Genomic DNA, 17,325 nt, shown 5'->3' with positions numbered 1-17,325 from the left:
TGATATATCGGACAGATGGTGAGCTGATAGTGAACAAAGGATGTTCAGGTCGGTGCAGGATGCAGTTTTAGATAAGTGTTTCTTTCACACTAGAGACATTTTCATATTGTTTTTCTTTGCAGTAAATCCTGATCTTGATATTTCATAGGATTCTTGATGGTTCATAAAATTCTAATCAGAAGACAGGGTGTGGTGGTTCGGGATAAGTAGTGATTTGATTGAAATCTTTTGGCTATGTTTTTGGAATTTGAGCACAATGTTTGTTCGCTTCGTCCAGTTGAGGTTGACTTCATGATTTCATTCAAATGGGTTAAGTATTTTGGCCAGTCAATAGTCTGATTCTGTCTTATTAAACAACAGTGTTAAGTATTGAGAAGAGAGTGCAGGTGAAGTGTAGCAGTAAATATACCAGTTTTATTTTTCAGCTACTTCCATTTCCCTTCATGTAGTTTACCATCTTTCCTATTTCTAGGCTTTATACGTGCTACTGAGCATTGCATGAGAAGTCACTGTCTTTTTTCAGGGCTCTTCCCATGCTGTGTTATGACCTAGTGCAGCATTTGTGCAACATATGTCGGTTTTTACCCAATGCTAGAATTCTGTTAACTTAACACCATGTATCAGTGTCTTCAAACCAGGCTGCCTAATAATATCATTGCATGATTTAGTAGAAGGCACCATTTTTCATGTGCTAACTTGTGTACCACAAGCTTGCGTTTTATTCCAAATAAGTTATCCCTTCATGAAACATGTTAAATCGACTTTCTGTAGCATAATCAGGTAAAAGAGAATACCTAGTTGTAGAATACTTTAACTTTGACTAAAAGTTTGTAACATTTTTTGTCAAGTTTTTTGATGCAAGAGAGGTAACAGTAGGAAGGAAAGGAAAGATTAGCTTGGCAATTCTGGAAATAACTGAAAATGTAATTCTGGTAATGGGGGTGAGGAGAGAAAATGACAACTGTCTATACCAAATCTACCATAGAAAGTTTCAAAATATTTAATATTTAATTTAAGCATGGACCTCAGGCTAGCCTTTTGAAATCCAAAACAGAACTGTTACTGGGTTAGTAAACCAGTAAGAATTCAAAGAATAGGATTCAAATCCTGCCATGACATAGCAATCAGGACTAATAAAGATGCTATCACCAAGTATTTTGCACATTGGCTTAGTGTGAATGCTTAAATAGGTCATTGACTTGGAGAAGGAAATCTGTTGTCGTGCACTGTCGCATCTGTAGCTCTACTCACACATTAGCACAGTTTACTTGATTCTCTTGGTTGACTTCTGAAGTTGTCGAACAAACAACTCCAAAGTATGTGGAACAGCACAAATTCAATTAGAATCGCCAGTACCGATTAGCAATACTGGGAATGGGCAATAATACCACCTCGTGAGTGACTCTTTAGTCATGAGCATGAAGTTTTAAAAATTCAGTCCGACATATCGAGAAGGATGAGTATCTCATATTTCTTTCTAGTGATCTTGGAGTTATGTATCATGGAGGCATCCTGGATTCATTTCTCTAAGTCACATGCTTTTCTTCACAAAGGTCTCATTAGGCATTTGAATTGAGATCCTTTTGAAATTAGTAAAAGCCGTAAGAGAGTTACTGAAGAAGGGCTCATGCCTGAAATGTTGATTCCCCTGCTCCTTGGATGCTGCCTGACCTGCTGCGCTTTTCCAGCAACACATTTTCAGCTCTGATCTCCAGCATCTGCAATCCTCACTTTCTCCCCATAATAGTGATTTACTCAGGTCTTATAGGGGCTTGAGATTGCATAATTCTATTGTATTCCTCGTGTATCCTGAAAACATTCAATAAATGTACAGCAATAACCAGAATAGTGTCTTTATAAATGTCTATTTTGTGGTACTAAGACCATAGCAAGATCTGAAATCTACGTCTTTGAACTTGAGTTGTTTGGATTGAAGTCATGAATTTATTATGTTGCTGTGTTTAAAAATCCACTTATCGCTGCCTTGATTATTGTCAGAGAAGATGAAAAATGACTTCCTGACCATCCTCCTTACAATCTATGCCTATATTTTGCATGCTTGAACAGTGGATTGAAAAATCCCAAATGAAATGAACAATTCTGAAATGTTGAGCAGTGACATTTTTCTTGTAGTCTGATGATGCCTGAAGTTGCTCACATGTGCAGTGGTTTTACTGCCTTTTACTGCGTGGGTAAGAAGTTCCATTTTAGCAGTGTTGACCTATCATGTTGCAAATCCAGTGCAGGCTAGTGATTTGTATGTGAGCATAAGAGGTATAGTTTGTAAGTTTGCTGATGTACCAAAATTGGAAGTGTAGTGGACAACGATGAAGGTTACCTCCGATTAGAATGGGATCTTGATCAGATGGGCCAGTGGGCTGAGAAGTGGCAGATGGAGTTTAATTCAGATAAATGCGAGGTGCTCCATTTTGGGAAAGCAAATCAGAGCAGGACTTGTACACTTAATGGTAAGGTCCTAGGGAGTGTTGCTGAACAAAGAGACCTTGGAGTGCAGATTCATAGCTCCTTGAAAGTGGAGTCGCAGGTAGATAGGATAGTGAAGAAGGCCTTTGGTATGCTTTCCTTTATTGGTCAGAGTATTGAGTACAGGAGTTGGGAGGTCATGTTGCAGATCATTGGTTATGTCAGGGCTGGAGGATTTGAGCAATAGGCAGAGATTGAGTAGGCGAGGGCTGTTTTCCCTGGAGTGTCGGAGGCTGAAGTGTGACCTTAAAGATGTTTATAAAATCATGAGGGGCATGAATAGGATAAATAGATTAAGTCTCTTCCCTGGGGTGGGCGAGTCCAGAACTAGAGGGCATAGCTTTAGGTTGAGAGTGGAAAGATATAAGAGACCTAAGGTGGAACTTTTTCACACCGAGGGTGGTATGTGTATGGAATGAGCTGCCAGAGGAAGTGGTGGAGGCTGGTACAATTGCAACATTTAAAAGACATTTGGATGGGTATATGAATAGGAAGGATTTGGAGGAATATGGACAAGATGCTGGCAGGTGGGACTAGATTGGGTTGGATTATCTGGTCGGCATGGATGGGTTAGACCAAAGGGACTGTTTCTGTGCTGTACGTCTATGACTCAATCAGGTTTCTTCAGGGACATGCGTAATATGCTTTGATAAAAATTGAAGGCAATGGATTTCTATTTGACAAGGTGCCACTTGCTTGTTTTGTCTGCAAAAACAAGCAACTAAATACTTGCCTCTAAATAAACTTGTTGGACTATCCACTCCAGTCCAACATCGGCTCCTCCAAATCAAGTAAATACTTGGTAGCCTTACTGTGGATGACTTGCTGGAAAGTCTTTTTAAGGTGAGTCTAAAGGCCATATGGCTCTAAAGAGTTTCAATCAGAGGCTCGTTGGTCATTGGAATTAGGCTATGGTTGCTTGGTCAATAAGTGTATTCTATTCAAGATCCACCAGGCTTTGTCGAGACAATTGGAATTAAGGGATGTAGAGTTAGTTATGAAAAGTAGAGTTGATGTTGAAAATGATCTATGTTCTTAAATGGCAATGGTAGCTTGAGGGACTGATCACTCCTATTTGTGAAGTTGCTTTTCACATACTCAATGTAATTGGGAAAATACTTTTGTGGGATTTGCTCTGCCCAAAACTGGCCACCAGATTCGCTTGCATGATGCGCTAATTTTGAATAATTTATCAGCTGTGAAGTACTTTGAGCTGCCCTGATTGTAGCGGACCCTGACTTCCAATGGTACATCTAGACCTGACCAAGCTGTTGCTTCTGTTCACCCTCCAATCTGTCTCTGGAATGTTGCTACATGACCTCTGACTCCCAGGATCAAAGGTTCTGTTGCTAGTACATGATCTCTTCTTCAAACCTGATCCACCAAAGGAGCTTACAGTTTATCACTTTGCCAATCCATTGATCTTGCTGCTTGTTTATAATGTGAATGTTTAAGCAGTGTTTGAATATTTCTGTGGCTTTTCCTGTTATCCCTAAATAGTCCCATTCTTGATTCACTGGACCATTCTGGTAAATGTTTTTTCTTTTTATTTATTTATTCATTCATTCACAGTGTGAGAGAATTGCTGGCTAATCACAATTTATTGCCCATCCCTAATTGCCCAGAGGGAAGATAAGTATCAACCACTTTGCTGTGGGTCCAGAGCCACATGTTAGTCAGACCAGGTGAGGATGCAACTTCCTTCCTAAAGGACATCAGTGAACCAGATGGGTTTTTCAAACAGTTGGCATGGATTCATAGTCATCATTAAACTTCTAATCCTAGATTTTTACTGAATTCAAATTCCACCATCTGCCATGGCGGGATTTGAACTGGGATCGCCAAAGTATTATCTGGATCTCTAAATTAACAGTCCGGCGATAATACCACAAGGCCATCGCCTCCCCCATGTTGCCATAGACCCAGTGATGGTGATGCACTTCAGCCCCTGATGTGCTCACTGCCTGTGGAAAGCCTCAACCAAGTGCGCCCGTGGGCGAAGAGTAGGAAGTGATTACCTGCAGCTAATTTTTTCACCGCCCCCTTGGTTTTGGCGCTGTTGCCCTTCAAGGCATTGCCTGTTGCTGTGATTTAGATACCTCGCCCAGGTGACTGTTCTAGTTAACAAGGTCCCGAGTAAGACTTTTGTCTGGCATATTAACACGGAGCAACACCACAGTGTGACACTACCCTCCTGTGCTTCCTACACATTTCCTGGGAGTCATGATCAGGGGAACAAAATCTTGATTGTTTTTATGTCCCCAAGTCTAGTTTTTGAGTAATTGAATATTAAATGAATTGAATTTTTTTGCTTTGATTTTTGTTTTGTGAGATAACCTGTTGGCCTAATTTTGGCTTTGGACACACATTCCTGTTGGTTGTGAAGTCTTTCAATAGCTCTTTATCATAATTACAGTGCTCATTTGATCTTATCATAGTCTTGTGAGATCTTTAGCTACAAAATAAATCAAAAGTAATTTCCTCTGTGGAACTTTAATATAAAATATTTCGTGCTTGTGTAACATCTCCTAAGTATTTGCTTTTTACTATACAATTGAATAATTTCCCCTTGCTCTCTTTGGGATGTAGACTTGAGAGCTACTTCTCTAATTAAAGAGTGACTCTATGCACCAACCATGCCGAGTTGGCCTTTTATTATTTCAGCACAAGTAACTGGCTTCCTTAATTTGTTCAGTTGATACACCATTACTTGAAGCCACTTATGTGAATGGCTTTAATATTCCTTTTAATTTCAACTTGGAAAATAATTCCACCCTGTCAGAAATGACAAATTGCATTTCTATGCTTGAAATACTGAGGAAATTACATGTACATAAATAGTGAGTGACTGCATTTAACCTGAAACTAGAATAGATGCAGAAAAATACTGATTTTAATTACTGAGGCATTATAGTTACCAGTTTTCCTGTGTAATTTTTAAATAAATAATTTCTATATTCTTTACGCTGATCCTCGTCACTACCTTCAATATAATTCACTTTAAAAGGAAGCTGTTGTAACATATAGACAGATGTAAGCTGCTCTTGTAAAACTTGCTTGGTTTTGCATATTTGTTATGAATGAAGCCTGAAAAGTTGATACTTTTTATTGCTCCCTCCTCCTAGAGAAAGTATTCTCGAGTAAACGCCATTGCTTACAAGTGGAGGATTCGTCTCTCAATGAAGAAAAGAAAGGGTGCATTGCTAAAAGGTAAACATGTCGTGAAAAATTCAAGCTGATTTATTGCCATTTCATGTTTGTTTTGATTATCCTGTGTGATGAATGTTGTGTTGGTAACTTGCAGTGAGACACTAACCACTGGCGATTGATCTTTGCTTAAACTACCTGTCTCAAGATTTTAAAATGCTTGGGCAGTAATTCTGCTGCAATTAAAACTCTCATTAATCCAATCCAAATACTCAGCATAGTTGGGAAAATATGAACCATTTATATTTCTTGGTGTTCTTAAGCTCCAGATGCCAAGCTATTTCAAAATATGCAACCTTTGTTCAGAAGTACGTTATCTCAACTCATGCAAAGAGATTCGTGAAGGTGCTTTCTAAATGAATTTTCCTAGGCTGTGAAACAGATTAAGTGAATTGGATGAGTGAGGGGAACAAACTGAAAAATGTGCAATTTTGGCCATGATTCCATTTCTGATCTGTTTTTTTTTCTATCCATGTAACTTCATATTGATCAGTGATTAGTTTGTAATAATTACTTAAACAGACCATTTTCAAGTTCATGTTTAGGAATGTATTTTCCATTTATCTTCTGAAATCGGACTTTTTACTTCAGACATGTCTCTGCGCTCAGCTCAAATCTAAACAGCTTCATCTTGTTTGTAAAATAAGTGTTGAGGATTTAAGTGCGTGAAAGCGATTGCTGTGGTTGTGTGACTGAACTTTACTGAAATGGTGCCTAATTCCACTGATCTGGTTGCTGGGATGCATATAAATCATTGCTCCAGTCGGCAGTTTTTAATGTTCCCAAGATCTCATGCTGATTTTTGTGAATTACAAATGTCCTCTTTTTGTTTCTTCCGTGGATACCATACAAACTGAAGTGGGGGATTTACCAGATTTCTTTTTGAACTATAGAGCAGACATTTCTGCCTATTCTTTGTTCATCGCCTTCCTATTTCCGTTGAGAGATTGGATGTTACAGGTGTGGCCTTTTGAGATAGCAGTCGAGTGCTTCAAGTGTCCCTTGTCTTGACCCCCTTCATCTTTTAATTGATTACTTTGTTCTCAAACCTCTTGCTGTCGTCCCCATTTAGTTACTTGTTTGGTCCCTTGCTTTCTTTTCCTTCTGAAAGACCAATGGCATATACACTGACAAGAATGTTTATCAACAGCACCAGACAAACCCTTAACCCTTCACTTTAACTTATAATCAAAAACCTGTCTATTTTTACAAACCAGCCTATGTCTAGGAGCGAATTTGACTTGTTTAACTGTCTTGTATCAACCAGATCAGATTACTTTCACATTTATACTGCCAACCTCCCACCAGGATCCATATAAACAACAGACGAAATTACTCCTTTATTCCTAGTTATCATTACTAGTCATAAAATAAAGCCATATTATCATGGTTGGCCACACTTAAGCTTCAATAATGAGTGTATAAATAATGAGTCAGAAGGTGAATTGACAAAAGTTACAAAGGATTAAACTCCTAAAATAACTAACAATGAATCTGCATGGGATAGTCGCTTTGTGGAATAGGTCCACAACTTTGTTAGTAATTTCATAATTTTATAAAGTGGCCTTCTCCTTTTTATAGCTGGAGTGAACTGGTAGTTTTATCTTCTGATGGCAAGGTAGGAACATATACAAACATGTTAAGTAGGTGCAGGAGTGGGCTTGTTCCACCCTTCAGTCAGATCGTGATCATTTTTTTCCATCTGGCTTACCCTGACTTAACCTTTCACCACCTTGCCTATTCCAGGATCTATCTACTTCTGCCTTAACAATGTTCAAGAACTCTACTCTTCACCATTTTTTGACAAAGTTAAAAACCACAACAGCAGGCTATTGTCCAACAGGTTTATTTGGAAGCACTAGCTTTCAAAGCACTGCTTCTTCGTCAGGTAATTGTGGAGTATAGGATCATAAGACACAGAATTTAAAGCAAAAGGTTTTCAATGTCCTGGAGCTATAATGATATATTGAACAAATTTAGATTAAGTCTTTCATCTTTTAGAATGGGCTATGCTCGTTTCAGTTCTTTAATATGTAACTCTCCTAACTCCTTTTAAGTTACATTCTTGAGATAGTTTTAGCTTTTCTAGCAATAAGTGCCATCTCAGCTCAGACAATGGTTTCAGGCTGTAAGGTTAAAGTCTGTGTCCCAATGTTGAGTCAGATGCGCAAGCACTTTGAAATGCACACATTCTCACATGCACATAATCACTCTGTCTCTCCTACATGTGTACACACCAGTTTTTTAGGATGAATTTGTATTTGCAGAAATACATTTTATTTTTCTCAAAAACTGCATAAATCCATGTAAAAGTCTGCAAGTCCTACTTTAGAAAGACGATCAGACCAATCGGCATTGGGACACAGACTGACTTAAACCTCACACCTTGAAAGCATTGTCTGAGCTGAGATGGCACTTATTGCTCGAAAAGCTAAAGCTATCTTGAGAATGTAATTTAAAAGGAATTCTGGGATTTACATATTGAAGAACTAAAACTAGCATACCCCATTGTAAAAGACGAAAGACTTAAATTTTAGATTAATGTATCATTATAGCTCCATGACACTAACACTTTTGCTATAAAATCCTGTGCCTTATGATTCTCCACAACCACGTGATGAAGGAGCAGTCTTCAAAGACTAGTGCTTCCAAATAGTCCTGTTGGACTATAATTTGGTGTTGTGATTTTTAACTTTGTCCACACTAATCCAACGCCATCACCTCCCAACCGTTACTTTTTTTGAGGAGTACTTCCAAAAACCTATGATTCTCTGGGGTTGGAAAAACTCCTTAACTCTGGCATAAATGGATGAACCCTTATTTTGAAACAGTGGCACAGTAACCGAGTAAATGTTGTTCAAGTCCCAGAAGGTTGTTCTGGATGTATACTGTTAATTGAATTATTTGAAGTTAAATACTGAAGGGTGTAAGTTGGATGGTTACTTGAGATGTAGCAAGAGAGCTTTTGTGACAGGAAGAGAATGGGGTCAGGATTCAGGAGATAGAATCCTGTAATTTTTCACTGTCAATAATTATACACTCCCGTTAGTCTTTGGAATAATATTCCTTCAACTGGCTGTCGGAAAACAACATGCCCCTGGGGCAATACATACTCTGGTTTATATTTCACTTTCTTTGAACTCTGGGAAACATGTTTCCCAAAATGGTATACTTAGCAATAGCTGTTTTTGGCTGGTGGAGATGTATCCTCTTTATATCTGTATTCTCTCTGGAAGAAGCATTTAATTTTGCCGCAACCTTTCCATGTTGTGTTGCAGCTGTGATGGAAACAATGTGCTGGTAATCTCCAATATTGTGTTGGGATAACTGGTTGGCGTGGACTGGTTAGACCAAAGAGTCTGTTTCCATGCTGTACATCTCAATGACTCTATTTCGCCAATTACAACATGAGAAAAAGTGTTAAGTGAATCACAAAATGGCTAATTGTTTCTCTTGATACTGCTATTCAGAATAAGACACATTAATCAGGCTGCTTCAATGCATTTTTAAAAATCTGTTTATTATCACACCACTTCATTCTTAAAACAGGTCGCAAACATTGATTGGCATCTAACCTATAATCCAAAATTAGAACTATATCCCTTGAACCCAAATACAGTTCAGTACAACATTGTTTTAAAACAAAACTCCACAGAGATGTCCTTCAGGAAAGGAAAACGCACCTTTGCACCAAGGGTCCAAAAACAAAGGATGGAATTCAAAGATTTGTCAACCGTATTTCCTTCAATGAAAATGCATTGGGGACAACTGTAGACTGATAAGAGCATCTTCAGTTTACAAAGGAATATGCAAAGTTCGGAGCAGAAATAGGCAATTCAGCTCCTTAAGCCTGCACCTCCATTCGTTACGATCATGGCTAGTCGATCATTTTGGCCTAGTCTTGACTTTGCTGCCAGCTCTCTGTCCCCTTCAACAGATTTACTCATTAAAATTCTGTCCATCTCCTCAACTTTACTCAATATGACAGCATCTACTGCATTCTAGGGTCGTGCATTCTCTTGTTTCTCGACACTTTGTGAGAAATAATTCCTCCTCGTGTGTTTTAAATCTGCTATCCCTTATCCTAACATATGCACGTTTATTCTAGATTGCCCCACAAGGAAAAGCATCTACTTTGTCCATCCCTTTTAGCATGTTAATACTTCAATTCGATCTCCTCATGTTATCCTGAACTCAAGAGTACAGGCCTAAACTGCTCAATCTCTCTTTGGAAGACAAGCCCCTCATCCCTACAATCAATCTGGTGAACCTCCTCTGAACTGCTCCAATGCAACTCACCCTCACTAATGTCTTACACTGTGCTGCAACACTTCGCTGCTTTTATACTCTCTATTCCTTTTGATATAAATGCCGAAATTCCCTTTGCCACCTTTAGCTGCTGTATCTGTACATTAGTTTTCTGCAATGGGTGCAAGGGGGCATCTAGATTTTGCTGCACTGAATCATTCTGAAGTTTCTGTCCATTTTAGATCATTTGTCTTTCTGTTCTTCTGACCAAAATGGATAACCTCTTGCTTGGCCACATTGAACTCCATCTGTTATATTTAGGCCCTAACCTATTCATACCCACTTAGAAATTTTTAATTCTTCATTGCAACTTGCTTTCCTATCTGTTGTAGTCTTGCTTGCAAACTACCTCCCATCCCTGCATTCAAGTAATAAATACCAGTTATAAACAGTTGGGGCCCAATGATCAAAGCTTGTGGCACCCATTCGTTTAGTTTTGCTGACCCAGAAAAAGATCCACTATCTCTGATTTGTCGTGGTTAGATCATCTGCTATCCAAACTAATATATTCCCCTAACTCCACGTGATCATACAATGTGTTTACATTGAAAACCAGATTGATTCAATTGTTTGGTAAGTGGCTGCTGATAAGCTATTCTCAACTAAGATAGTCAGAAATACTGATGTTAGGAAACTTTTAAATGGTTCCCGGGAATTTTACTGGTAAGTGAAAGGCTTGTCGTATCTGGTGTGGTTTCCTTACAACTCAAGTACGCTCAAGTACTTGTACTTCCTTACAAGTACAGAAAGGGGTACTAGGCAACTATTAGCAGGAGGCTCCTCTTGCCTTTACAGAACACGGTTTTCCAGTAGTTGAGGCAATAATTATGATTTCCTATCTTTTTGAACAGTTTCTTTACGTCATGACTTTCCTAGCAGCCCACATTAAACTGTTGACTTCGCTACTCGATAAAACATTAATCCAGAAAATCCCATCTGTTCAATATCTTGCAGTTTTTTCACTTAGTCCTTTACCTTAGGAAATGTTCAGTTTTATTTAAGATTGGGTGAGGAGAGTTAGAATGGTCCTCCTTTTGTCCAATTTGCTGTTTGAGTGCCGCAGCTTTTTTTAAAAGAATGCCTTTGTCAGCTTACTGAGTAGCTATTGTTAAACAGACAAATCGCCTTCTGTTTGTTTAAAAAGAGAATAGTGTTTATTGTACTTTACCTCAACCAAGTCTAAATAATAGAAATGCTCCAAATTTGACATGGCTACATGCTTGGTTCACCCCCATGCATCTTAGAGTGAAGGATAGATAAAATAAAGTCCAGAGTTAAATGTTTGTGCTTTGGACTAGCTTGCTGGTACTCAGGGTCAAAACGTGTGATGCTGGAAAAGCACAACCAGTCAGGCATCTGAGGAGCAGGAATGTCCATGTTTCGAGCATAACATCATTCCTCCCTGGTGGTCCTCTGGGATTGACATTGAGCTTAAAAATGTACTTAGATATTGATTCTCTTGCGAGTCAAGAGCCACTGGGTTGAGATATTGTAAATGATCAAAATCAACGGGTAGGGTTGAAAATTTCTAAGTTGGATTCAGGGAATGGAGAGAGTTCCCATGTAAGATGTCTCTTTTCAGTGTTTCATATGCTTATGTTGGTACTATACTTCACATAGTGCTAGCTCACTTGTTACCTGATCACCCCTCTCTCTAGCTGAACAGTTAACCCAAACATAATGGTTGTACATTGGATTCCAGTGTACCATATAAGGACAATAGTAACAAGAGCAGGTCAGAGTCCGAGTGTTGCAGCAAGTAACTTCTGACTCCCCAAGACTGTCTGCAAGGCAAAAGACAGGCGTATAATGGCATATTCCTCATTTTCCTGGGTGAATGCAGCACCAACAACACTCCAAGAAGCTTGATACTATCCAGGACAAAGCAACCATCTCCACAACCATTCATTCCTTCCACCGCTGACGCTTAGTACCAACAGTGTGTACCATCAGAAGATGCACTGCAGAAATTCACCAAGAATCCTTAAACATCACCTTCCAAACCCACAACAACTTGCATAGAGAAGAAGGTTAGCAGATTCATAAAAACATGAGTTTCCCTCCACGCGCCTCACCACCCTGACATGAAAATAGATCTCCATTCCTTTAATGTCGCTGGGTCAAAATCATGGAACTCCCTCCCTGAAGGTATGTATATCTATCTGCAGCAGATGGATTGCACTGATTCAAGAAGGAATGTCTCGAGGGTAATACGAAATCAAAATTGGCCCAATTACTGACCAGTGCACACATACATATGCACACACAAATATCCACACTCACAAGTGAATTTTAAAACCAGTCTTTCTGAATGCTTTGCTAATGGAGTAGAACATGGTCCCCATTGATGCTCCATTAAGGCACTTTTGCTGGTGAGGCTTTGCGTTCGGACTGCCTCCATTTCAGAGGCTTCATAAGGTAATGATGTAAGTATTTGGCCATCTTGGACTGTGATTTCAAGTCATTGGATTTTAGCATTAGTCTTGTTTAAACGCAAATTTATGGGCTTGAGCCATAAATTCAATCATTTTTTTAATAAAGCCTGGCATCATTATATGAACTGGACTATGTCATGACTTACTAGGGCACCAGAAATCAAGCTGTTCTATTCCCAGACTTCCCTCTCAACTGAAGATATTTTTTTAAAAAAAAGAAACATGCAAGAGCCCTGATAGCTGATTTTAGACCTAGATTGATAGAAAACACCAGACCAGGTTTCTGTACTTAACAAGATTATGACACAGGGTAAACCCCTGTGCTAATTTAAACCCGACACGCAGAAGCTTACCTCGCGCTGTAATTGTTAAATTTCAAGAGACCAAGAACCATCCCAGTGGTCACTAATTAAAGTAAAAATTAACAGTTTTATTCTTTAAGTCCATAAGAGAACATTAGACAACTGTTTACAATTCCTTTCTCAAACCGGTCTTTTACCTCCCACTCCACAAGACTGGCCTGACTAAAAATCCTGTTTAAGGTTTACATAAAATGTTTCAAAATCAGCCAGCTGCCAAATCTACTTTGTATCTTCCTCTGCAGGTTTTCCTTTGCTGTCATTTCAGTATTCGCCAGTCTTTCACATGAACAGGTACACTTCAGAGAGCATCTAGCTCTCTATACTTGGTGCTTGGCAGTTCTCTGTAGTTCTCCCCCAACTATTCAAAATGTCCGGTTTTATGCCCCAAAACATCGGATCATTTGAAAAGGTTTTGATATCATCAAAAACATTATATTTCAAATTTAATTGGATTTTGGTATCTTAGGGCATAATTTAAACTGGCCGAATTTGATTTTATTCCATAGCAACACAATTCCAGCTATTTGTTTTGACCAAATGTTATGTTTTTACCTTGTTCAGGACACTTTGCTTTCAGTCAGTCCTTGCTAGCTTCCTCTCTCTCAAAGGTATAGAATACCTCTACACTTTCATAGCACGAAGGGATGAATGTCCTACTCCTGCACCTATTGTCTATTGTCTAAACACTGCAAATTAAAACTCAGCACTTCAACTCCCCTTTACATGCACCGTTGGAGAAAGATACATGAGCAGAAGCAAAACTAGCAAAATAGTTCCACAGTCTTTGTTCATGAGATCCATTTGAATTGGTGTTGCTGATGTAAAGGTGTCTCCTCAACCTTTTGCTGAATGCTTCCTCTGGTTTGCAAGAGACACATTCATAACTGTTCCACTTACAAAAGGTCTCTGTCTAGTGGAATATTTAATTCTCAGAATGCTGTCTTTTTCTTAAAGGAAATCGGATTTGAAATTATGGAATAAGGTTGGTAAGACGGAAAGAATGTAGCCTTGTTAATAATCATAGAATCCCTACGATGTGGAAACAGACAATTTCAGTCCATCGAGTCCACACCGATTCTCCAAAGAGCATTCTACCCAGACGCACCCTATCCCTGCATTTCCCCTGGCTAATCCACCTAGCCTGCGCATTCCTGGACACTATATGGGCAATTTACTATGGCCAATCTACCTAACATGGACATCCTTGGACTGCGGGGGGGCCCCGGAGGAAACCCAAGTAAACGCGGGAAGGATGTGTGTATTCTCCACACAGTCGCTCAAGGGTTGGAATTGAACCTGGGTCCCTAGTACTTTATGGCAGCAGTGCTAACCACTGAGCCACCATGGCACATAAGTGTGAGGTAATGTATTTTGGAAGACAAGGGAATGCTCTATGAATAACTGGCATCTTGGGTTGCTTCTCCACAGATCCTTGAAGGCATCAGGAACAGGTTAATATGATAATTAAGAAGGCACATGGGCTACTTGATTTCATCAATTTTGGCTAGATTGAGAGCAGGGAGCTTAAGATGGAGCTGTTCAGAACTTTAGTGAGGCCACAGGCAGAGTACTATGTCGAGTTCTGGTTGCTGGACTATAGGGAGGATGTGTTACACGAGAGGTGTAGAAGAGATTCACCAGGGTGTTGCCTTGGATCAAGTGACTTTACCCTGAAGAGAGAGACTGGAGAGGCTCAGGTTCTTTTGAGCAGAGAAGGCTGGGTGGGGTCCTGATTAAAGTATGTATGATTCAGCAGTACTGACAAGGTGCATAGAAAGCATCTGTTCGCTTAAATTGAAGGGTCATTACCAAAGGGAGTTGTTTTTAGGTTTAAAAAGTGGGAGATTTTGGAGGACCTTTGAGGAGAATGCTTCTCACCCAAAGGATGTTTGGGCATCTGGAATGCATTGCCTGAGAGGGTATTTGAACCCTTTTTAAAAAGTACATGGGTGACCATTTGAAACTACTTAATGTCTAAGACAGTGGTCCAAATGTGGGCACGTGGGACGAAAGTAGATTTGGACTAGTTTGTCGGTGCTGACTCAATGGCCAAAGGGCCTCGACTGTCTGCTGATTGAGATTGTAATGGCCAAGTGACATGACCGACTGTGTGTCACTGACAAAACTAAGAAAAGATAAATTGTATTAATCTGAAATCTTAATTTTAATAAACTGGAACCCAGTTTTATTTTCCAGATGAGTTAGTGTTATAACAGATCTTCCTCTGATTATGCACCCTGAAATATTTCTTGAGCAGTATATAGTTGGAAACTAGTTTAAATTCTGAACATGTGCCTATCTGTCATCGAGCATTTCCTAAATGTTGAAAGCCTTGGAGTTTAGCTTTACTTTTTATGATAGTTGAAATGTATCTGAGTGTTATTCCTTAAAAGCATGGTGTGGGGGATTAGCCAAAGTTGCATCCTGTGCTAACATCTGGAGACTGAAGGTTCTAGCCTTTTGAAGTTATGATTGTCACAGGTCCTTACTCAGTGCCATGTATTTTGGCAATATGTGGAGATTACATCAGATGCAACAGTCCATCTTGGTTTAAAGGTGTCAGTTGCAAAGGGCTTATTTTGCTGAATTGAGTAGAGAGAGAGAAATACTCACTGAAGTGTGGATGATGTGTTTGTACCGTTTATGACAGCATCATATGCAAAGATAACTAAAGTGGTGAAATGTTTTCCTGCAGCTACAGTCCTTAACTGAACAACTTAGTGCAGGTAGTGTGGATTTTCATGACATTCAACTGATTTCTAAGCTTCATTTTTGTGCTTAAGGAAGAGCTATTGTCTGTATAGCCTGGTTTCAAAATTAGATCTGGAATTTCTACTCTAAGCCTCTGAGACTGTCTTTAAGAGGATTCTGAAAACTTGTGACTTCAATCAATCATTTTGGTCCCCTGCCCTAATTTTGTAATCCTTTTAATAGGATGGCCAGTTATCCCAGGGTGAGGTGTTGGGCACTAGATCTGAAGTTTGGATTAGCAACAACGTTCTGACCTGAGCCTTGAGCCAATGGTCTGAGCAGCAATAAGTGTGTGTAGATTTCTCCAGTCCCCCTCTGCCCTTTGTCTCAGGATCTCGTTTCTGAAGCGTTTTTTTTTGCTGTTCATTTCCAACTGCCCTTAAAGTGGCATTGAGTTATTGTCTCGAACCTCAGCACTCCACCTAGTGTGTGCACCACAGTACATAGAGTTCCAGGCCCCATCCTAGTGAAGGAATGATGACTTAGTCCAAAGTCAGGATGAGTTAGTGTTTTTTTTTATGTATTTGCTGCCCTTGTCTTCCTTGATGAATTTGGAAGTCCTGTTGATGGAGGATTGGTGAATTTGCTTTGATTTATTGTGGTCATGTTCAGTGAAAAGCTTTATTTTTTGAGCTGTACAGGTAGATCATAACAAACAAGGACATGCTAATCGTCAGATGCTCAGACAGTAAGGCATACAAGGTTACAACTTCACTGGAGGTCACCAGAGCAATGTCAACATTAGTCTCAAATTAGAGAGATCCATTCAGCAGACTAATAGCAAAGAAGCTGTTCTTAAAGGTGTTGGTGCCTGGGTTCAAATTTTTGTATCATCTTCCTGATGGAAGAGGTCGGAGGGGACTCTTACTGGGGTGGGAAGGGTCTTCAGCAGCCTTTCCACTGCAATAAGAAGTATGGATGGAGCCCATGGATGGGAGATTGGTTTCCATGACGGCCTGTGCCCACAACTTCAAGTTGTTTCTTATGGTTCTAGGCCGAGCAATTGCTGTGCCAAGCCATTATACACCTGGTTATGATGCTTTGTATGATGCATCTGTAAACGTTGGTGCGGGTCTTTATGGACATGCCGAATTTCCTCAGCTTCCTGCAAATTTCTGTAGTTGTGCATTTTATATATATTGTAGATAATGCTCCCATTATGCATCTGTTGTGAATTAAGAGTCAATCAAATGCCCTTCTTTTGTCCTGGATTTTGAACTTAATGAATCTTTTGAAGCTGCACTTGACCAAGAAACTGAAGAGTATTTTTTTACACTCTGGATTTGGGTCTTGCAGCTGGTGGGTAGACTTTGAGTTAGGAAGTGGAGGAGGGTGAATATGCTGGTGAGCAGATTTGCTAGTGCTCCAAAATAGGGTTTAAATTTGATCAGCAGGCGGTGGGATCCTCAACAGCAGAGAGGCAAGTGCGAGGCTGGAAGGAGATATGGTAATAGCAAGCTGAAGAGTCAGGTCAGGCTTGAACACGACAGGCAGCGAGGAATGTCTGTTGGATTAAATTCCATCTATTTAAATTCAAGAGGGTAAACAGGTAATACTCATGAACTCATTGGTCAGGGATGTTCTAGCCATTATAGAAACATGGCTCAGGAAGGGACAGGACTGGCAGCTTAATGTGCCGAAGTGGCCACAGTGCCGGTGCTTTCGGTGGGACGGAAGTGGAGGAAAGAGGGGAGTGTTGCATTTTTGATTAAGGGGAGTTTCACTACAGTAGCTGGATGAAATAACTGAAGGATTATCCAGTGAGGCTTTGTGGGTGG

At 39.7% G+C, this 17,325-nt stretch overlaps 1 protein-coding gene across 2 annotated transcripts in view; it reads left to right on the top strand.

The window, feature by feature from the left end:
• Positions 1–17,325, top strand: part of uvrag (UV radiation resistance associated gene) — a 315,405-nt gene that overhangs the window by 131,798 nt on the left and 166,282 nt on the right. For both annotated transcript variants that reach the window (XM_060826320.1, XM_060826321.1), the window contains one exon: positions 5,610–5,694. In XM_060826320.1, coding sequence (XP_060682303.1) covers positions 5,610–5,694 — 85 coding nt within the window. The remainder of the gene's footprint in view (positions 1–5,609; positions 5,695–17,325) is intronic.

The sequence above is a fragment of the Hemiscyllium ocellatum genome, chromosome 6 (assembly GCF_020745735.1).
Source record: "Hemiscyllium ocellatum isolate sHemOce1 chromosome 6, sHemOce1.pat.X.cur, whole genome shotgun sequence".
Lineage (NCBI taxonomy): Eukaryota > Metazoa > Chordata > Chondrichthyes > Orectolobiformes > Hemiscylliidae > Hemiscyllium > Hemiscyllium ocellatum.
This window is presented reverse-complemented; position numbering and strand designations above follow the sequence as displayed.